The sequence below is a fragment of the Echiichthys vipera genome (genome assembly GCF_963691815.1).
Source record: "Echiichthys vipera genome assembly, chromosome: 5".
Taxonomy (NCBI): domain Eukaryota; kingdom Metazoa; phylum Chordata; class Actinopteri; order Perciformes; family Trachinidae; genus Echiichthys; species Echiichthys vipera.
The window spans coordinates 10,381,876-10,405,170 of NC_139830.1; the positions used below are offsets into that span (position 1 = coordinate 10,381,876).

Sequence of the window (23,295 nt, forward strand, 5' to 3'; positions counted from 1 at the left end):
GAATTAAAATCAAGTCAACATTTTACCTCAGATATCGTACTGCTGTAACACTAGCTGCAAATCCATTGTTGGACACATTTCCTAATGTGTAGACATACAGGCATTTAGCTTATGTCGTTCAAAATAAAACATTTTTACCATAATAACCCGTCAATGTGAAACAAATGAATGTAACTGTTAGCATAATACATTTCCTAATCATATAATAAATGTTATTTTCAGTCGCTATAATAAAACACTTTTTTTCTCGTTTTTCCACACAACCTTTAGAGAAGCTTCAGGGAACAAATACGACACACTAGGGGCAAGAGAAAAAAAACGAGGGAGCAGAGGAAAAGTTTAGTTTACTCTGAAATATTGCTTTTGTAGTTCATAACATTGATCAACAGGCTACAACAAAAATAGTCTCTGCAAATCAAATCAAATCAAATCAACCTTTATTTATATGGCGCTTTTCATACAGAAAAGTATCGCAAAGTGCCTCACAGAGATGTACAAAAAAAAGAGAAACATCAAATAAAATCAGGAGAAGAAAGTTAAAAGAACCCAACCCTCCCACAGTCATGCACAGAGACACATACAAATGTAATACGTTCATTCACACATTCACATAAACACACACAGCCATGCAGGCACACAGATACACAGACTCACACCTACACCAACGCTAGCTGTCACTAGCTGAGACATGGCCGGGCAGCGAGACCTGAGGTACAGAGGAGTCTAGAGGACTCCAAAATCAAAATTAGTTATTATTCTGGCTCTAACTGAATTGCTTTTGAGGTTGCATACTGACCCGTACTTTACCAGAGGCTTTGTTGCGAGCCGTGTTCCAGTGGTTCTTCTAATTAAAGTACTCTATTACTTTCATGTGTTTATCTGGGACAAATGCACATGCTCTTAATATTGAAGAGGACTTTAAATTTGGCTGTCAAAAGCAGCACATTCTCAAGAAAATGGTAACAGTTAATTACAGTAATGTCTACACGCAAAAACAGTGCAGTTTAAAAAGCGTCTTCACTTTACATCATCGAATATTTACAGACACAACAGATGAGAGGTGACACATACCTCAGGCCCATACAATCTTTGCACCATTTGATATCAGAGCTGCTTCAAGGATGCTTTAAAAATAAAAGTCATCAATTTCATGAGCTGCTCACCACCATCCCTCCTCTCTCACCAACTACTCCACACCCCACTCACACACCCAAAAAAGGTGGTGCGCTATGTTCATCATGTGTCGCAACTTCCTTCCTTGCAAAGACAGCCACGATGCCACGACAACAAAGACACAGACCGTTGGGAAGGCAGGGATGTAGACAGAGAGTCCTTCACTTTAAAGAGCCAATTCATACATTGTTTAGTGTATGCATTAGAGTGAGGTGTGCAGGGAAATACAGGATAAATTGTGCCCCTTAATGATTTAGTAGGAGACATTGGATTTTATTTTAATTTTCAATATGGGACAGGTGGAAACCCTGGACCCAGGACTGGGTAGGGTCACATCTGTGGCCAGCAGAGGGAGCTGGAGGAAGATGCTGTGGAAATCATAAACATGTTGGTTGTCTGTTGACACCGCAGCCCTGACCCTGAGTCAGTTTATAGATAGATGGATGGTGATAAACATCACAGAAAAAAAAAAAAAAAGAAATTCTATATTACATTGGCGGAATATATTCACAAGATTTTGTCATTTATTGTTGTTTTTTTATATTAAGATCTTCTCATTCTTCTGCTGTTTCTCACAGATCGTAAAAAAGTGATGAGAAGTTGAAAGGAAATAACACGAAACTGTTTTGGAAATAATTTAAGTTGGAGAGAAATTAATTATGCCGCGATACATGTGATGGATGACTCAGTGTTGAAAAGATGACAAGATGAGAGGAAGCACGTAAAAAGAAAAAAACTTTACTGAACACTAACGAGGCAGAGAGTGATATTGATGTGTGTGGGTGCGCTGACTGTCTCATACTGTAACTCATGGTGAGCTTTGTTAACCTCATTGGAAAAGACAATAAAGCAATATTTTGTGTTTTTCCGTGCCTCGCATAATCGTGTCAGGTTTTGTACATTTAAAAAATAAACTGCTTTAGTGGGCAGCTGACCTTATTATCCTATCTTTTGTGTTTGTGTACTTGAGATGTGTGTTGTGCTCACCATAAGTGTGTGTGTATGTATGTGTGTGTGTGTGTGTGTGTGTGTGTGTGTGTGTGTGTGTGTGTGTGTGTGTGTGTGTGTGTGTGTGTGTGTGTGTGTGTGTGTGTGTGTGTGTGTGTGTGTGTGTGTGTGTGTGTGTGTGTGTGCGTGCGTGTGTGTGTGTGTGTGTGTGTGTGTGTGCGCTCTCGCATGAAGCATTTGGCTCTCCAGGAATCTGTGAAGCCGAAAGCTGTCACTGTGGAAGCTAATAGATCCTCCTGGTGACGGAGCGCTGAAGGAATGTGTTTATAATTTATTGTCAGCTTGACAAGGGTGGACAGGACCTGTGGTGCTAAATCAAAACAAGATCTGTGCACGTACAGTACACGCACTAATGTTAACTTGCAGGAGTTATTTCCCGTTGACGCTTTATTTTATTGCTTTATAAAGTCAACAGATTTCCTTGTGATTTCCTGTGTTTTGATATCTTTATGTTTTTCTGTTTTCAACATGCAAGCTCAAGAGCACCGTTGTGACACTGACTGCAGGCCTATTTATTTTTATACCACTCATCAGCACCTATTTGGAATTTTCCTCCTGCACTGTTCAAGGAACACTAGACACTTTAATTTAGCCTGCGTTGTTTTTAGATCACTTTCAAGAAGTTCCCGTCCACATTATACGCTTGAAGGACCTTACCTTTTTTTTATTTCCCTTCTTCACTCTCCAAGTGATTGATAAAGAACTAAGTGAGTGTGACACAATCCAAACGAGCCAAAGAACCAATGTCATTTGTTTCTTTTCCAAATAACGGTTCGGCTAACTTTGCAGAGAGGAACTGTATTTGCTGAAGAAGAGGAACTGATCAAGTTTTAATAAAGACAGAACGTCTCAAAGGGATGAAGAGAGGTGCCTCGCTAATCCCCAAGATGGGGCAGTCCTGGTCTTGTGATTAATCATTGCAGTGTGTGTGTTGGTGGGTGGGTCCACTAGTAGTCACTCAAAATGATTTATAGAGACGGTTTACACTCCTATAGGTGTCCCTGCTTTGTGTGTGTGTGTGTGTGTGTATTTGCAAACATGTTGAAGCTTATACCAGCAGAGGGAGGATGCTAACTGATGCTGATGCTGCAGAACAGCTTCATGCAGAGGACATATTACCTTCCTACTTATATTGTAGTAAAGTTGTGACATCACAAACCTTACAGAAGTCCAGACAGCTCGTTTAAAGGCACATTTTCTGAATACAGGCTGTGTATTTCTCTGTGGATTAAGCATTTTGATACTTTTGACAGTATTTATATAGACATGGATATCAAATTTTATACAATATGGGACCTTTATTTCTTCAGGGTCTTCAGCTGGGGGGGCTCTTTAACTTTCCCAACCCAGAGTTATTCTGCCAGTCTGGATATCAATACTCGCTCTAAATGTCTCTGAACGCCATTCTTCCAACAGATATTCCCTCATTTGTTTTTTGGATAACGGAGGTGGACATGGCCATCTCACATGCCACTCCAAAATGTCCCCCAGGAGTTCAGCAGGGTGGAGATCTGTTGGCTGAAGGTGATAGCACATGATTTCCATTTTCAGACCTATTGTTGCACGGCCTGGGACACTGCAGGGCGCATCAGCAAATGAGGTGAGAGCCACAGTCGCATAAGTAGAGGCAGCAGGTGTGTAAACAGTGCAAGCACCCTGACGTGTTACTGTTTAATCATTTTGACACAATGGGTCTGCCATACCTTTTATTGTAGGTAGACAAGCTGGTGCAGAGGTATGTAATGTAATAATGTAATAATTAATTTAGCATATTACATTTGCTTTCTTTATCTTCTTGTATATATATATATATATATATATATATATATATATATATATATATATATAGGGTGATATAGAAGTTATTATTAATATGATTGCAAATCAGTGTTTACCTAACAGCAAATTTGTAACTGTGCTCTGTTTGTTTACCGGCAGAGCCCAGACTGATGTTTCTTTTTCTTTTCTTTCTTTTGTGTTGGGAGCAGAATACACGACAGATTGCTGCCACTATTGATCGTTTTAAGATGAGGGGGGAAAAAAATGAGAAATATTATTGTTGAATTATTCATAGAACATTTAAGGTTGAAATAATTGTGCTGCTAGAATTGATGCAGTCAAATATGCTTTCTGTACACCCAATAAAATATGCATGTGTGAGGATTTATTCTGCTTTACAAGTGGTATTGCAGACAGGGAGAGAAGAAGAGGTAAGGAGTTTCTATTTCACTGTGTTGAGAAAGACTGTTCTCACCAAATGTTAATATTGAATGTCTACAGACGCACTGACAATGAGGCGGTCAGGATTTTGACCTGTGGTGAACTCTCAGTTAAGAGTTTTTTTTCAAGGTTTGCGTCAAAACTCATGTTAGCACCTATTAATATGTGTGCAGCCCCCTTACTAAAGAAAAGGTCCCATCACTAATTAACCGAAGGGATGCTGTAAACTTTAAAGTTTATTATCTCTGAACAAGTCTAAAAGCAGACAGAAGTAATACATATAAACATATAAACTCTTGCTGCATATACTTGAGATGATGCCTAATTCAGTCTGATTCCATAGAATTTATACTCACCAGTGTATAACATTGCTGCATAAATGTAGTGCTGTCATAATTAGACTAATCGAACAGCAACTAACGTATTTAGAGAGAGAGTACCACACATGCTGGTGTGTGGTTGTGTGTGTGTGTGTGTGTGTGTGTGTGTGTGTGTGTGTGTATCAGTTTGCGTCTTAGGGTTCAGGGTCGAGGACTTGAATGACTAATTTTGTCCATGCTAGGATTTCTCTCTTAGTGATGACGACATTACAGGGAAGTCAGATTGGGTTCAGTTGACCTTGATAAATATGCCATATGTTGTTTTTTACAAAGGCGCTTACAGCCTGTACACTGCATATAACCTAATGGGAACCCTTATTACTGGAAAGTGTTCACGCTGAGACATTGAAGAGCCTGGAAAACTATAACAGTGTTACTTATTTCACCCAAATGTAAAACGCCTGTTAAGGATGGGCAATATGGATCACATCGTGGTATCTATCACCCCATATGTGATTTAATATCAATGGAGAACACATGTATACAGTATGTAAAATCACACAATGTCTTTTTTAGTATCCATTGAAGTAAAAACCTTACAATTGAAGGTACTTCATCACGTTGATGTTAAAATCTCAGAAGCAGGCAAAACTGATGTGCATTACCTGCAATGGTACGGTATGACAAAATCTCCGCAAGGTGATTCATTTCTATTATTTGAAAGTATTTATTGAAGTATGTGGTAGCTCTCAATGACATGGTCTCAGAAGACACTGCACAACCCTGCAGCAAACTGCAGAGCGCCAGCATATTCCGATACAAACTAGCTGTCGAGCACAGACACATACAGAGGTCTGTTCTCCATTCCTTCACACTGTCCAGTCAGCACTGACCCCAACCTTTCCCCCCAGGACCCTCAGGCATATCCAGTGAGCTATCAGTGCCTCATTACATGGCTGAATAATTCAGGGCTGACACTTCATCGCTGATCTATTCACTTGACCTCTGAGGACACCAACCTCTCCATAAGAGCATCTTGTCTTCTGATGTACTCTGAGTATATTTCTATCCATGCATTGTAAGGTGACCTTGGTTGTCATGAAAGGTGCCCTCAAATAAAATGTATTATTATTATTATTATTATTATTATCCTCAGACCACACAGGCTCACCACAAGGAGCCGTTTAATGGTCGAGTACAAACACGTTAGCTCAAAGTAGCACATCAACTTTGTATTTTTCTGTGTGGCAGCAGGTCATGAGTTTTATCCAAGCTCCATCCTTTTTTTTTATTGGGTTTGGGTTTGTTTACACTTCAGGAACCTCAGCCATCGTGTTAGATAGAGTTACATTAGCTCAACACATTGGTCAGTCCTTTTCGTAAAAGCCATTTAACGTTAAAAACATGGCATCATGCTCTCAAAATACAAACAAGTATCTAAGCTATAAGCAGCTAAACAGGATGAATGAATGCTCTTACATTTTTCCTTGTTGTACCTACAGTATACTGCTATACTGCGACCGACCACCTTATTTACCCCCACTTATGTCTTCCACATAAGCTGGTTTCATATAATCTTTTGCCCTGGAAATGCAGCTTAAGCCTCAGTCTTTAAGCATGATACCATGTCCATCACATGCATATTTAAGACACACTTTACAAGACTATCTCTTTGAGACTTACACGTTGTAGCTGACAGGTGTAGCAACACTAACCAAGATAAAATCCAATTAACATTATTTACATGAGAATTCAGTGAGTGAATTTCATGAGCTTCAACAAACGAGTCCTCTGACATCTTTGCAGTTAAAAATGATTAATGTGTAATCAAACCTTCAGGATTTGATTGACTTTATTTGATCTGCTCGCATTACATTTCAAACAGTTGTTTCAACATTAAATGAAAGGTAAAATGCGGTGCTCACTGTTGCACCTCCAACCAAGCTTATTCTCGTGCTGTGGTTCGGTGAGCCAGCAATTTACTTTCAGCCATCATTCATAATGAATGAACTCCCTACTGAGTCTAAACTCTCTCCTTCCTTCTTCCAACCTCCTCTTTTCCTTAAGACAGACTGACTTTGAACTTCTGTGTGTATTTGACTCAACTTGTGTTGAGTCAGGTGGTAAAGGGCCACGCCAACCCCTCCTGCAGCTCTCCTGCAGTACCTGACATGAATTAGCATCTCATCAGCATGCAATCCCTCCCCGCCGCACAAACGATGATTGAAAGTGCATCTCCTGGGTCCTTCCGCTCACCTTCACTTAATATACCTTCCCCCCTCTTTGCGCAGTACTGCCTTGCTGTTTTGTGTGTCAATCTCTGGTGCATTCAGGCAAAAATAAAGTTAATATGTCACTGCACACGTCTGTGGCCACCAAAAAGTACCCACAGGAAGAATTCAAAGTCTGCTTGGAAGTTGTCAGGATGGACTCCATGAAGGATCTCTGGTGTTTGTGTGTATTTCAATCAATCAATCAAATTTTACACATCAAATTTATTTAAGTGTAAAATCACCATTAGCCATGGGCTTTTACAGTTAAAAATACACACAAAATAACAAACAGCAATTGAACAACGTTAAAACAGTTATAATAAAACAGTGAAAAACAAACAACCATAAAACGATAAGTCAAAATAATAATAACATATTTAACATAGTGGGTGTGGCCAAATGTCTGTGTTTCCAAGTTGTTATGTCTGACATAGATGTAAATTTGTGTATCTCTGTCTGGAGTCTTATGACACAAGGAATGGTGTTAAGATTCCAAGTCTCTGAAATGGTCCAAGAGGAGTGTAAATATAGAGTCGTGTGTGTGTGTGTGTGTGTGTGTGTGTGTGTTAATAATTGTTAATATCTCTGCTCCAAACTTTCCCACTGTGTTTATTGCCTAAATCCACTTTCAAAAGCAGAGTATCTTTCATTTATTTTTCTCTTTATGACCTACACTTTACAGTTTGTTTTATGTGTCTGTGCTCACACGTTTTTGTGCGTATTCATGTTATTTCTCAAGTTGCTTTATCACTTGGACGTTTCTGTGTACACCATTCATGCATGCAGGGTGTGTGTGTGTGTGTGTGTGTGTGTCTCTGTGTGTGTGTGTGTGTGTGTGTGTGTGTGTGTGGGTGAAGGTGTGTGCACATTGTTGACACCCTGGCATGTTTGTCTCCCTCCTTTTAGGCCAGGGCCGGCGGTGACGAGACAAGAAAACCAGGATCCTGTTTCAGGCTGGATGAGGCTATAAGAGATCAGAGAGCACACTGCACAGACTGACGGAAAGACAGAGAGGCAGACAGACAGAACTCTGAATAAACAGATAGAAAAAGGCTTGTAAACAAAAGCAAATGTAGAGAGTTTGAGAAGCGCAGAAGGGGGCCCAAAAGCAGAGAGACAGCGGTGTGACAGTCACAAGACTGCAACACTGTCTGAAGCCGGAGTGATCAGTCAAAAACAAGGACTTGGAAACACTTTGAAACCTGCAGCTCCTCCTCTACACCTCGCTCTCTGAACTCTGCCCTTGAGCGGAGGGGGGCACCCTCTGGGGCCATGCTAGCAGCCAGCAGAGGGGGCGTCGGCGGACACCAGCCGCACCTCGCGCACCGCAAACACTCGGTGGCCTCTCTCAGCGGGACGAAAGCCAACCGCAGCAACTCCCAGGATGCCAATCGCGGCTCCTCATCCGGGAGACAGGGGGTGCAGCACAGACACAAGGTGGCGCTGATCAGGGAGATTGAGACCAACTGGTACTTGAAAATGTTTGGACTAGGCAAAGAGGACACAGTCGCGCATAAGACTGGCATGCCCTACAGGTCAGTTATGCCCTGTGAGTGTGTGAGTGTGTGTGTGAGAGAGAGAGAAAGACACACTTGACATAGTGCAAACTGATAGAAGACTTAATGTTTTGTACAGAGCTGATGCTTGTTGATGCACAAAATCATTTGGCTCCATGGATAAATAAATCACAAGTGCCCACACACACACACACACACACACACACACACACACAGGCCAAGTATTAAAGGCTTTTTGCAAAGCACTACGGTCAGTAAAGTGGTGTGCATGTGTGTGCAACATACAGTAAATACACATGATTTGTGCATACAATAATAGATTATTATAGTATTTTTGGGCTGGACCATCAGTGCTCTCTGTTGACAAGCGGTCCCCCTCCTGTCCTATCATTTCATTTGTGAGCATTGTGTGTCACAGGAGTCATGCTGCTCATTGAGGCTTTGGGCTTAGAGTTGTGTCACCTGATCTGGCCGTAATGCTAATAGCCAGCATCTGTCTTGCCGCATTAGACTGTGTTGACATCCTCTAACGCCATGGTGACAAAACACATGGAGAGTGGAGGGACTGTTTTGATTCTTGACAGACAGAAAGCACCAACAGGGGGTTGACTTTCAGGCTGTGACGTGCACGACAGTTTCCACTTTTCTAAGTTAGAACATTAGTGCAGCAAGAGGTGGTGATCTTGTTTTCCCATCTCCTCCCTTTCTCTGTCCCCTCTTGGTTTTCTCACACGGATATTTTCAGTATTGAGTTACCCCCTCCCCACTCCTTGCGATGTCTTCCCTCTCGTCGCTCTACTCTCCTTTCTTGTTGCTAATCCGTCTGTGCCCCATTCCAATCATTCAAGCCTCAAGCTCCACATTCACGGGCCAGCCTTTCTCCTTTCCTCTTATCTCCTCTCTTTCTCTCACTCTCTTTATTCTCCAGCCTCCCTGCTGGTTTGGACTCTGTTCACTCTCTAATTTAGAGAAACAAAGCGGAGCAGAGACAAGAGACTGGGATGATTAAGGGTGCAGCTTGGCTGGTGACAGAATGTTGAGGTCTCCCAAATAAATATGTATGGATCTATTTTATTTCACAGAGCGGCAAAGCAGAAGATTTCATAGTTCAAACCTGTTTGTTCTCTATTTAGGGAACATTAATTGGTTGGCAGTTACATAATTGCACTGTATACACGGCTCAGCTGGGACAGGAACAGCAAGATATTTTTGACATGAACTTCAATCTGTCACATGTAAATTATGTGGCTTTATTTAAGATTTCTGGCAGCTACTTTGTGCTGTGTGATCGCTTTGGCTTTGTTTATATGAGAGGTAAAAGGATGCAATGAAATGTTCAAAAGAATGTTATATTGGACTTTTAAGGCTTTAAAAGTGATTGGCTGCTGGCTTTATTATTGTCTGGTGCTGACATGTAAGTTGCCATCATTGTTTTAAAACCACATTTGTCTCCATTGATTTATTCACATTAAAGCTGTTCACTACAGTGTCAATATTCAGTGCTGATATGGAAAGTAGACTTGACACTTGGACTCGAGCAACTTGACTTGACAGAAAATAAACGACTTGAGACCCGACTTGGACTTTTAAGTTAAAGACTTGGGACGTGATGACTGGACGTGTCTATGTTCATTTAATGTTTTCAGTTCAAATATGAAGTATAAAAAATTATCAACGCTGTCGATGTTGACATTACAAGTATCTATTTCTGTGTCGTACAGTATGTTTTTACAGTAGCCTAGCCCAGAACGGTCAAAACAAACACTGGCTCTAGAGAGGGCCGATTGTGTTTTTGCTATCGTAGTTTCAGTTGTTTGCGTTCTGCAAAATCACTGCTAAATGCCAAAAAAACATGCACATTGGTACTTTAACTACAGATAAATGTATTTAAAGGAACATATTGATTTGCTGGTCAACTAGCCAGCTAATCGGATGGTTGGGTTTTCTGGTTGGCCCATAAGTAAATCCCTACATATTTATCTACAATAGCTAACCCAGGGTGCTTACGCTAAGTGTTTTACATGATTTAAAGCATGTTAAGTTAAGTCGGAAAGCTTAAAGAAGCTTATGCTTGCTTGCAAATTAGCATGACCCAAAGAAAAAAAAAAAACGGCTACCATTCTGGAAATAAGCTTAAAGATAATGTATACTTTAAAATACAGCAATCACAGCACAGCACCTTTGACAGATGGAGATTTTATGGATAGTATCGTTTAACTCGCTCCATACTATTCCCCACCTCTGAAGCACCTACAAAGAGTTAATGCTCTTGCAAAAAATGTGACTTTCCAAGTGATCTCTCTTGTCAAATCAAAACACACTTCAAATACCAGTCAGGTTGTTATTTCAGATTTGGCCTTCTAATTTAAAGCAATTCTTACCTTTCATGCATGTGTCAGAGCACTCAACACTTCCCTCCAAAGTCCCACCTTCTTCCCAGTACCTGACCTCTGACGCTCCCTCCTCCCCTGACTCGTGCGTTGAGAGAAAAATGCTGCGTTCAAGTGCCATGGGACGTCCGACGTTTCGGACCTCCAACTAGGCAAAGTGCACTGGAATGCCTGTCAAAGTGGAAACTCCTGCTAGCGGACCCGGGGTAGGTACTTTTGACAGGCACTTTAAGATTACAAAAGAAAAGTGTAAAAATGAAAGAAAGGTAAGAATTGCTTTACGAGTTGGTTTGTTGACATGTTAGTGGCACTTCACATGCTCCTTATTTACAGGCTCATAAAGATTATGATGGCAGCCTTTCATGGCTCGACTGACAGAATGAGAGGTGCATGTGGAGTGTGAGGGGTGTGTGTATTTGACTGTGTTTCATAGGTATGCTTCCAAAGTGATGAACTCAGTGGGAAGACCAATAAAAAGGACTACACTGTGCGAATCACTATAAGAGTAGATTATACCTTCCTTCACGCACGCACACGTATATACTCACACACATGGACATAAAACACATTTTCATAAATCCCTCTGGAGAATCAATGCTGATCATTAGTGTCTGATCACTGGAAGTCCATTATAATAACGGGGAGTCAGTCTTCTGCTTGAGAGAACGACGCAACGATTGACTCTGACCTAGAAAAGATGTGAGCATCATCTTGCCAATCAGCCAGCTCTTGGCTCACACACACACACACACACACACACACACACACACACACAGATACACACACACACGCACACACACACTGTCTGCCAGCTCTCTTCTCTGAGCCCCAGAGGTGGATGCCAAACAGCATGCGATGGCTGGATATCCTCTCTCTCTCTCATTTCGGAACAGAACAATTGCTACGATTTTTTAGCCCTCCAGTGATTCTAAAAATTGGGGCAGAATATAACCAGAGAAATCCCACGCTTTTATAACTAAGCTAAAAATAGCCTTTTCTGAGCCTCAAATATGCATTTTTTATTCCTTCTACAAATGAATCTAATTCTAATGTGTTTTTGGCACTATTCATTCTCTTAACTGTCTTTATGTATGTTTTAACAATTTAACAAATGTTTTCTGCCTCACTAAATCAAAGAAACTGTATTTAACTTACTGTTACTTGCAAAAAATAACACCAGTCAGCAGATGGTGTCTGTTATTGTTTGTATTGTTTAATGTGCGCACATGGCTTACTGTCTTCGGATCACACTCTTCCATCAGAAGTCTCAAAGAACCAAAGCTGGTTTAGGCAGTTTTTTGCACCATTGAGAAAAACAGAATAATAACATTTCACATATTTTAATTCAAGTGAACCGAGGAAAAACTTAACTTCTTTTTTCCGGCTCTAGAAAATCTAGCCTGTGACCGGCTATCACAGGTCGTTTCAGAGAGACGGCATTCCCATTTGCTGTTCTATAAATGCAGATGTGTGTGTGCGTCCCTTCAGATGGAGAAACCCGGATTCAATGGTGGAAAATCCTTCAGAAAAAGTTACTATTCCAGCTTTGGCAAGGATTGCAAGCAACCCAAAAATGAGGTAGACAGACTTATTAAAAAGAGATTCTGACAATAAATGCAATAACAACGTGTTTCAATATCGGCCATGTTTCAGAAATGGAGAAAAAATGGCGTCTGCTTTTGGCTTCCGCAAACTGGGGTCAGCTCTCGGCTATCAAACAACTAACTGCTGTCAAACTAAACAATTCAACTGTCAGTCAGTAACAAGATGCTTTATCCCTTTAATGAGCAAGCGGCAGCACCAGTGCAGACTGACACACTCACAAAACTCACCTTTCTGCTGCAAATCAATTCTGAAAGTTGCCAACAAACTCAAATTCTTGTTTGTTTCCCCACAACAAAAAAACAAGAAGCAAGAAAACTTAGTTTGATGAACTGAAAATGACAGCAAACAGTAACACTGCCCTGCTCTAATCAGGTATTAGATCTATATTTCCTCACACCTTTGGCACCAGACACAAAGGTGTGGCAACACGATACTGTGTGGAGAACAAAAACACATGTTGCAGTAGAGTTTGATGGATGAAGCATGCGGCGGCTGCCAAGATTAGTGGTTAGATTCACACAACAGCGACCATCGCCCAGAGCAAGATAATGGTGTCCTCACTCTAGCCAAAACCACAAAATGCAATTGATTAGTGGTTTATCTCCTCGGTCCATCATTTAAAACCTTTAGAAAAATAATAGCCTTTGTGCAGCTGAAATTATGCTTTACGCTGCGCTTGGTGTATTGTATATATATTGTATTTTGTACAGTGAATATAATATAATATGATCATCCTTCAGCTTTATGCTGGTTTAGATTTTCAATGATCGTAACAAAAGGATTTAGTGGAGAATGTAGGCCAACGCACTGGTGTTAAACAGGAGCAGAACTGTCCCTGAGGGCTGGAGACTGATCACTGGCATAATTATTGCTGCCATAGAGTCAGATGGCATAGAAAGAGCTTTCACATTCAAGTAAAGAGCACAGAAATCTTTTTTTTTAATACAGATTGATAGTGAGAGGTTACAACATGGACAAAAACTTCAGCTGTTTTTTTTAATGAATCCACAGAAAAGGTGTGCAGTATTGTGCTATGGTATGCTGCTCTACATGCTCTGTTTCTATCACGCTCTGCACCACTGGGTAATTATCAGACATATGCAATTATTGTAAGGGATTCACTCCCTGGAAGGAGTGAATGTGGGGGTGGTGGGGGCAAAATGAAAGAGACAAAAAAAGACGGCTAATTAGTCTCAGGGAGCATGAAGCTGATGGGAAAAAGTTAAGAATGAAAACAGGTAAACAGTTCAGGGGAGAGGAAGTGAGAAAAAACAAGTAAAAAAGTGTAAAAGGATGACATGCATAAAAGAGTTGCACTTTTGTTTCCTACAGTGCAGGAGTCACATACGCACTGCCAGCTGGACCCCCCCAAACTGACCTCTCCTTGCTCTCTCCCCCTGACTCTATAACCTCTCCCGATTTTTGGGGTATTCTTGCCAGTGACACACCTGCCCCCCACATGCAGAGCGGCTCAAAGGAGATTGTGACTGTTCTCAACACCAGAGGCCAAAATAAAACGGAACAAAATAGACAAACAGACAAAAAAAACAACAAGCGAGAGAGAGAAACGTGATCCAAATCTAAAATAAATACTGACTTTTATATTGTAAGAGCAGCATTAATACTATGGTGTGGTGACGTTGAAGTTAACTACATGCGCTGAATGTTTGTTGGATTCGGCTTCCATGTGTATGGATGTGTATGCTTCTAGTGGCTATAAATACGCTGTAAACACACTCTGGTGTTGCAGAAGCTTGGCTGACATTCCTTTTGCAAGGCAGGATCAGTTTTTCCACCCATCCTGTCACAATGGACACAGCTGCCCCTCTGCCTCAGCCTCTCTCCTCTAATTCTCTGTGTTTGGTTGCGTGACTGTGCATGCACCTGGTCTGCTTTGCGTTTATACAATCAGTTTCTGCCACAGGTTCATATTTTTTCACAAGTTTTGAAAGAATAGAAATTGAGGTTGTTTTGAGCATGTTCTCTGGTTCCAAGATGCCAGAAACAGGTTCATACCAACACAGTCACCAGAGGTTTGAATTCAAACTAAAACTACCACTTAGGTTTAGGCACCAAAACTACCTGGTAGCCAGTTGTTTCGGTTGCTGGGCTAATTGCATTTGTGTTCAAACAAACGACAAATCACCCGTTCTAGGCGATCTTTGCTTGGTTGTTTTGTCCAGCATTCAAGTGCGGTTATATGTCCATATATGCCCGAACAAACTGATGTTTAGGGGAAACGCTCCAGATTTCCGAACTACTGCTCCAAACAAGTCAGGTGTAAAAAAAAAACAAACTCTTCATTACACTTTCACACAGGACGGGACACGTATCACAGTCTCCTGGGTGAAAGTCACGTGTGTTTATGACCCAGCCATCCACCCTGCTCAAAAGTTTCCCACCAATACTTCTGGGGTTTGCAGAAATGTGCAATGTCAACATTTTTTCTGGCTACGGGGCTACAGGGTCCATACAACCAGTTTGGGGGTTTGGACCTACAGTTTAAGAAACGAAGGACAGTCACACATTGGTATCTGATAAGCCTACTCGCAGGAGAGAAAAAGGCAACTTGATCCTGATGAACAATTTAAACTGCGTGTATACGATAAAGAGCCTCAACAGCACATTCACTTTGTTTTGGTGTGCATGTGTATGTTGGACCCATCTATGTTTGGGCAATTTGGTCTAGTAACAATTGCCCAAATTATTTGTTGAATACCAAGGATAAATGTGTGTGTGTGTGTGTGTGTGTGTGTGTGTGTGTGTGTGTGTGTGTGTGTGTGTGTGTGTGTGTGTGTGTGTGTGTGTGTGTGTGTGTGTGTTTGTGTGTGTGTGTGTGTGTGTGTGTCAGCAGTTGGCTGATTGGCAAGAAAGAGTGACAGTACATGAATGGAAATACAGCTATTGTGCGTCTACACTAAAATGTCTTGATATGGGATGATTCCCACAATCCACCAAAGGACCAGACGTGATGTCATCGAACACTCCCAAGAGGAGGCCAGAGGTGACAGATTAAGTGCGTATGTATGTGTACAGAGAGAGAGAGAGAGAGGGAGAGAGGGAGAGAGAAATCAGGCCAGAAGAAAGGGGCTTCCCCAGTTTTTTGTGTTTCACTTCATCACACAATAATTGCCCACGGACGGCGTGCAATTGTGCGTAACTTCAGTTTGTGGTAGAGAGTGTGTGTGTGTTTATTTTATGTGTTTGTTGTTGGCGAAACACCAGAGTACACTTTGTTTAGAGAGGACAAAGAGGGGGAAGGATAAATAAATGACACAGATGAAATAGATTTTAAAAAATCAATATTGTCGTGCAATTTAACATGAACACATAAGCGAGATGGGTGGAAGAAATTTAAATAGAGGGAGCCATAAATGCTGGAAGTGAGACAAGGAGAGGAAATCAGGAATAAGTGAAAGGGCTTGTGATAGAGGGAATACTGAGAGACAAAGGGGAGATGATGGGGAAAGTGAGAGTGGGAGAGAGGATAAGAGGGAGTTGGAGAGAAGAGGGGTAAAAGAAGGGAGCGAGAGAAACAGACAGAGAGAGAAAGAGAGAGGGAATGAGAGAGGGAGGGCGGGAAAAAAATGTCCCAGATTCCCATGCCATTTAATAGGGAGCAAAACCAAACTGAGCTTATAATGTAGACCGGCTGAGCAGAGGGCAAAGTGACAGCATGAGTGTGTGTGTTGTGTGATAGAGAGAGTAGAGAGAGAGGGAGAGAAAGAGAGAGAGAGAGAGAGAGAGAGAGAGAGGGCTATCTGTGACTCTGTATCTGCATGTGTGTTTGAGTACAGAGAACATACTGTATGTGGCACAGCTCATGGAGGAGCACATGTAAAGAAAAAGCCTGTTTTTTCCTGTGTGGACCTGCAGCCTGCAGACTCTTTTTTTTGTTTTTCTATTTTTCAAATTACGTTTTTTCCAAGTTGGATTTCCCTGCATGTCTTCTTTTGTTTTTTTAAACAAGAGGAATAATGTGGAGCTTCATCCAGAGCAATACTTTCCTTTGAGCTTTAATCACACACTCATACAGCAATAGTCTTCCGCTCCATGTAGCGCTGCGTGGGCGAGGCGGCCTACCTGGATTACTCTGAGCGTACATGTCTGTGGGACAGACTCACAGAAGACGGGAGAGACTGAAAGAGAGGATAAAGTGAAGAAGAAAGCTGGAAGATGTACCTGTACAAAGCAACATGCCCAGACATCCCCAACCCGAAGCAGAAGGGGTCCAGAGGTCAGGGAGGAGGTCAGGGCGGAGTCCAGGCCCAAGGCCCGGGTCAGGGGAGGCTCGCCAGACACACGTCCACGGGGCCGCGACCCTACGCTCCTCTGATGTTGTGGACACCAAACAAATCCAAGAGTGTGGTGCAGCTCAAACAGCTGGAAGAGTTTCTCAACTTCCACTCGTTGGCGCTGCACGACACCATCAAGAGCCAGACAGGCATGGTCTACAGGTAACCTCACGTGTGTGGGTCGGGGATGTCGTCTCTGCCCACTGTTGATTGAGTTAGTTGTTTCTTAGTGCGTGTTTATCTGAGGTCCCTCTGCCTCGTTGATATACTCATTATTTTATCATCTTTGGTTCCAGAATCAACTTTCTTTATGTTATCGGTGAGGAATCTGTCTCTCTGGATAGATGGTGTGGGCTTGTGGTTATTTGGCCACAGTTTGTTTGAAAATGCTTTGATTGTGCGATGTTGTGTCAGTTACTGGATGTGTATGGTCACATTTTTTTATTGTTTTATTGGAGATAAAAAAACAAAAACAACAACAACAGCAACAACAACAACAACAGCGCAACAGTTACTGGAATAACAACAGTGGAGATCTGAGGTGTGGAAAAAGCCTTAGAAAAGTTATGATCTGTTCCAATATTATGCTCATTTTAAGATTCATGCTTGTGTTTTGGGTTTCTGCTTGAACATTTTTACATGCTTTAATCAAAAAAACATTATACTGTCTGTCTGGATATACCTGTATTCACCCTCTGCACCTGTCTCCTTTAGCCCCCCTCCAGAAAAAGACCAGCCTGCTCTTCCATTTCAGTAGAAGTTTTGCTTTTTACAGTCAAGACTAAACCAAAAAACGCTCTACGAGGGCTCATGATTATGTCAGTGTGTTGTATGAGTATGGGATAGAATATAGTAACTCTGATCTGATACATTACTCAATGGTTCTTTTTTAAAATAAACAGAAAGAGAGTCTGCACTCATTTCATAATGTGTCACATTTTTCATGTCACAAGCTCGACTAAGCACACAAATTCACACGCAAATCATTCCTGTGGCGCAACACTTCGTTGAATACGTCAAAGTCTGAACAAACTCTATGAAACCCAAAACATTAACTTGAGCGCACATTTTCTTAGTTCGATCATGGCACAATCACTGCATTATTCATCATTATCTTGGACATTTGTTCCTTGATATTTACTCACATGTGTATTGTAAATATACTAATGCTTATGCTATAATGTGTGGAGTAGCAGTGCTTTTAAAGGTCCTTTATTGTACTCATGTTCAGGTTCATACTTGGATTTTGGGTTTCTACTAGTGAGACAGTGTGACATCACAACTGTACAGGAAGTCCTCCTTTAAAGTTTCTGAATACAGGCGGTGTGTACTTCGCTGTGGGTCCAGAGTTTGGATACACCATCTTTATATAGCGCCTCGACCTGCTTTACAATTAAAAGATCTGGAAATAGAACTTTTTACAATATGGGACACTTAAAGTGAAATTCAGGAGTAAAATCACCCCATGTTCTTTTTTGGCAAATACACTCATCAAATAAGCCGTCGAGACCATTTTTTTCCATGAAACAACTTTTAACGGACATATCCCGCAAAGTCGCTAACAGCCAAATGCGGCTAACAACACTGATGAGCTTGGGACAGCACGGTGAACGCATTAAAACGGCTTTTTTTAACCACTAACACTGCTCAAAATAACACCAAACCTCTGCAGTAGCATGAGAAGAGTCCCTACACATGAAAGCATCAATGGGCTCCTTCCTTTTTGGATTGCATTTGGTAATTGACTTGCATGGACTTAGTCTTTCATAACACTCACTAACTACGTTGTTGGGGCTTGGTTTTATTTGTAGGGACTGTTATCATGCTACTACATTATTGGTTAAAAAAGCTGTTTAATGCCTTCACCGCGCAGCCCCAGATCTAATCAGTGTTAAACACGTCCGGCTGTTAGTGACTGTCCTGGATTTCTCCGTTAATAGTTGTTACACGAAAAAAATGTCTCGATGGCTTATTTCATGAGTTCATTTGCTGAAAAAAGACCCTGGGATGATTTTAACGCTGGGATTTCACTTTAAGTAATTACTGCACCAGAGCCATGAATCATCAATATCAAGCATATACAGCACTGAATAGAAATCCTCCTCCACATGGCTCATGTTAAGTGTTAACTAGTTTTTGTTTTGAATATCATCCACTTCATGACAGTGTTTATTGGCCACTGGTAGAGACCCACTGTCTTGTGTGTTTGTTTCTCTTCTCGTTTGTTATCCGTGTCAAAGCATCATATTGTCGAGTGGATTGAGTGAGTGTGACTGGGACATTGTGGATCACTGCTCAGCCCCCGGGCTAGAAACAAGCGTGGATCTGCTCTGGCTTCATTCTGTTGTTGCTGTTTCCAGTAGAGAAAAATGATCTTGAATAAAGCATTTCATTCTGTGTTTCTGCTGTTGGTTGTAGCTTGTGATTTAATCTAACTTTTATTAAATTTAAAGTTGCCTGAACATCAATGCTCTGTGTCTGCTTTCCAGTCACAGAACCCATCGTCTATCATCTGACGACAGTTTAGTGTTTTTATCAGCTTTTTGTTATTATTTATTAAGCATTCATGTGCAGATATCTGATATCTTAAGTTGCTTATCGGTCCTAAACGATGACTGCCACTCAGAAGAGGAAGTCTTGGCCCGGATATCTGCTGGCTACAACGGAAAGCCAGAAATATTAGCTGTTGCCCCCAGAGGCCAAATTGTTATTAGACAGGTAACCGATGGTTTCCAAGATGGCACGATGTCCAAATTAGACTCCACAGTGTGGATTAGAAATGTCCATGTGCGTTTTATATTGGGAGAGACTGCTGGCTTAACATTTCCATGAGCTGTACTGTACTATTTGGTAATTTGAACAGCAAGTTCATTCCCCAGGAGCTTTCTTCACGGATTCTGTGGCTATATTCTGCAAACATATCTGACTATATTACAATCAGTGTAATAATAACAGGACCTAAACTTGTTGTGTTGGTGCAGAGGAAATAACAGCATAGAGTGTGAATTTTCCATGACCCCTCTGCGTCCACAAATGATAGAAAGAGATGGGGTGAGTCGGGGGGGGGGGGGGGGGGGGGGGGGGTAGTGTGATGGCACTCTATATCCCTGTTGGGTCAGCCTGGCTATGGGAGCTCATATGGCCATGTGCTCTTACCATTTCACCTTGGGACCTTGGGATATGTGTGTGTGTGTGTGTGTGTGTGTGTGTGTGTGTGTGTGTGTGTGTGTGTGTGTGTGTGTGTGTGTGTGTGTGTGTGTGTGTGTGTGTGCATGGTAACTTAATAAAACAGCTGGCTGCCTACTTCCTTTTTCAGGTCAAGGAGACTCTAGCGTGTCAGTGGTCAAGACCTGTCCTGGGGTCCCCGTCCACATTGACACACTCACACAACCTAATAGGAGAGAAAATCTATTTCAATTAGGGGAAATATTATTTAACAAGCCTAGAACTCCTGATAAAATATTGATTTGAAACGTTTTTTTTAAAAACATACTATGAACACCCCAAAGGGAGAGATGCAAATTAGTGAAGCGCCCTCAGTGACCTTCCAGTGAGTTTCCTCCTGGCTCTGTAGAGAGGTGAGTCGTGACATGATAAAGTCTGTGGAAGCGTTTCATAACCCAACCTATTTGAAGGAAAAAATGTCTATTTATGACTTAGAAGCTACGATATTCATGTTGTCCTGATTCCCTGTGAAAAAGGTGTGTGTACTCCGGTTTGCTTTGTGCGTGAGAGAGTCGTCGTTTCACTCACCTGAATCCTCCAGAACACTGGTTCTCAAACTACGGTACTTGTACCACTGGTGGTACTCGAGCTTTTTCTGGTGGTACGTGAATGAATCTCCAAAATAAAAAAAGAAACAAATTTATATAATACTAAGAAAATACTTAAACTTTTAGGATCCTAAAAATGTAATTTAAAATAAGTTAAGCATTTCCTGTACCGCCCCTTTAAACCATAGCTGTGATAGGTTACCTACAGAGTCTCAACCACATTTTAAGAATGCAAGGTAACTGGAAGGTAGGAAATCAATGACACCTCTTGGTATGTTTGATCAAATAGTTCAGTCGTGTAATTAGAGCCGAATTAAGAGCTAAACTGTGATGAAAGAGGGTCAGCAGAGGTAAAATGATTGGTTTGAAAACGCTGACATGTCAGTTCTGATGCTACCTCTTCATACAGCGTGGCAATAATAAATAATCTTCTGATTAGGAATAAACTTTCCTGTTCGTAGCTGAATAGTGTATGCCTATGCTGCTGTATATTAACATTGGTCTTAGTGGTGGTACTCGAAAGAACCCGATTTTAACTGAGTTGGTATGTCATGTACAAAGTTTGAGAGGCACTGGTTTAGAAGAAGAGCTGTGATAATGTCAGAGGGAACTGACATCCCAGCCTTATATCCTGGGAGCATTTTGGATATCAACAAAATGACCTGGAGTTCCAGTCCGCCAACACTTTGAATATGTTCAAACATCTTTGAGATAATCATCCACCCTTTATACCCAAGTCTAGATCAAAAATACAACCTTAACTAACCGTTGAGACTTGGATGGAGTAGTTCACAACTGGATCTTTAGGGGATATGTAGTTACTTGGATGTAACTCTAGTTCTATCAGTATGTGCTGAAGCCTCTATTTTCAATATAAGATACGCAGACATGTTTTATGTACAGGACTAAAAGAATGCTTGTGTGTATTTTTCCTTCCATAGTGTTGCATAATACACTCCTTGATTTAATTAGTGTGAAAACTGCAAGACTGTAATCGTGATATTTAAAACTCATATCGTAGCATCCCTACCATCATGACAGCTCCACCTAAGAGTTTTTCTTCTTTTTGAATACTTCAATGAATGAATAATCAAATTAATAGTTTATTTCGGTTAAAAACTTTAATTATTTCACATAATAAAAGTTTACAATCGGTAGCTGAAAAAGGAATAGACTGAAGCCCAAGGTTAATTTTTGCCTATTCTATACAGTCCATTAAGATATAATAACCCAGAATATCAACAATACAAAAAAAAGGAAGAAAGAAAACAACTTTCCTCTAAATTATAATCCTTATTTGTTGTTCATATTAATCATTTTACTTAGTAACCCTTAATTATTTCATATCTGATTGATAGGGGTTTGAAAGGGTTAAACTATCCAATATTATAACAACAACATAGAGATCGTAAGATGTTCCTTACCTCAACTACTATCCCTAAAATGAATTCAAATGTATCCCCCTAAAAAATGTCCTCACTTATCCTCGCTGAGTGGATTCAATTTTGTACTTTGCGAAGACAGATGTGCAAAAGTGCATGCACAGTGAACACTTTCCATCTTTTGGTTTCATTCAAAATTATACAAAGAGCACAGATGAGAAGAGGAAGAAGAGACAAAGTATAAGCAGATATGAGCCTCAGCGTCACAGCGTCCTTACATGCCCTACAGTTTATTATTCATGAGTGTGTGTGTGTGTGTGTGTGTGTGTGTGTGTGTTTGTGTGTGTGTGTGTGTGTGTGTGTCTGTGTGTGTGTGTGTTTGGGGCGTGGGTGTGTGTTTTCACTTGTGAAGGAGCTTCTGTGTGTGTGTCTTTGTGCGTTTGTTCACTTCATCGTTAATGTGCATCCTGGCCATGTAGGTCATGGTGACAACTTACTGTGTTCAGTTCAGAATATACAGGTATACATTCAACATTTCCTCGAGGCTGATGTGGTGAATGTTACTGCTAATTATCTAATCGGGCCAGTAACGGTCGCTGTGTAACAATGTTAGTGAACTGTGTTAGAAAAGCAGAGATCAGCCACTTACTAAGAGTTGTTTAAAAGAAAAAAAGCTTCAGAAACAGAGCCAGTGCACATGTCGACCCTGATCCGGCACAGGTTCACCTTGGTGTTTCCTCCGCCACTATCATTCTCCTTCTTTGCTCTTTTTTTTTGCGTTCTCTGCAACTCTTGTTGTATTGTATTAACGAGGGTTCAGCTTGTTAGTCAACGCCTCCACCATCTGCCATTTTTGAGTCACTTGAATGTGAGGAAGTCTGATTAGTCTCTTTAATCAGGATACATTGTACAGTTTTCTTAGCTTGTTATAACATTGTATTGTTCTTTTTACATTTATAAAACATTATGCCATTGTGGTGCACCAATACTTTCGAAGTTTCCACACGTTTTGTGATACTATAGTGCTCAAATATTAATTAATTAATTAATTCATTCATTCATCTTCAACCGCTTGTCCCTGTCGGGGTCGCGGGGGGCTGGAGACGATCCCAGCTGACATTGGGCGTGAGGCGGGGTACACCCTGGACAGGACGCCAGTCTATAGCAGGGCACATAGAGACGAACAGAGACAGACAACCATTCACACCTACGGGCAATTTTAGAGTCATCAATTAACCTAACACGTGCATGTTTTTGGATGGTGGGAGGAAACCGGAGAACCCGGAGGAAACCCACGCAGACACGGGGAGAACTTGCAAACTCCACACAGAAGGGCCCC

The 23,295-nt window shown here is 41.2% G+C and overlaps 1 protein-coding gene across 1 annotated transcript in view; it reads left to right on the forward strand.

Annotated features, from left to right (window-relative positions):
• Nucleotides 1-8,028: 8,028 nt before the first annotated feature.
• kcnab1a (potassium voltage-gated channel subfamily A regulatory beta subunit 1a) overlaps nt 8,029-23,295 on the forward strand; it is a 116,826-nt gene continuing 101,559 nt past the window's right edge. Inside the window, exon 1 of the mRNA XM_083913972.1 lies at nt 8,029-8,529. Within this exon, the coding sequence (XP_083770098.1) occupies nt 8,267-8,529 (263 nt within the window). The 5' untranslated portion in view covers nt 8,029-8,266. The remainder of the gene's footprint in view (nt 8,530-23,295) is intronic.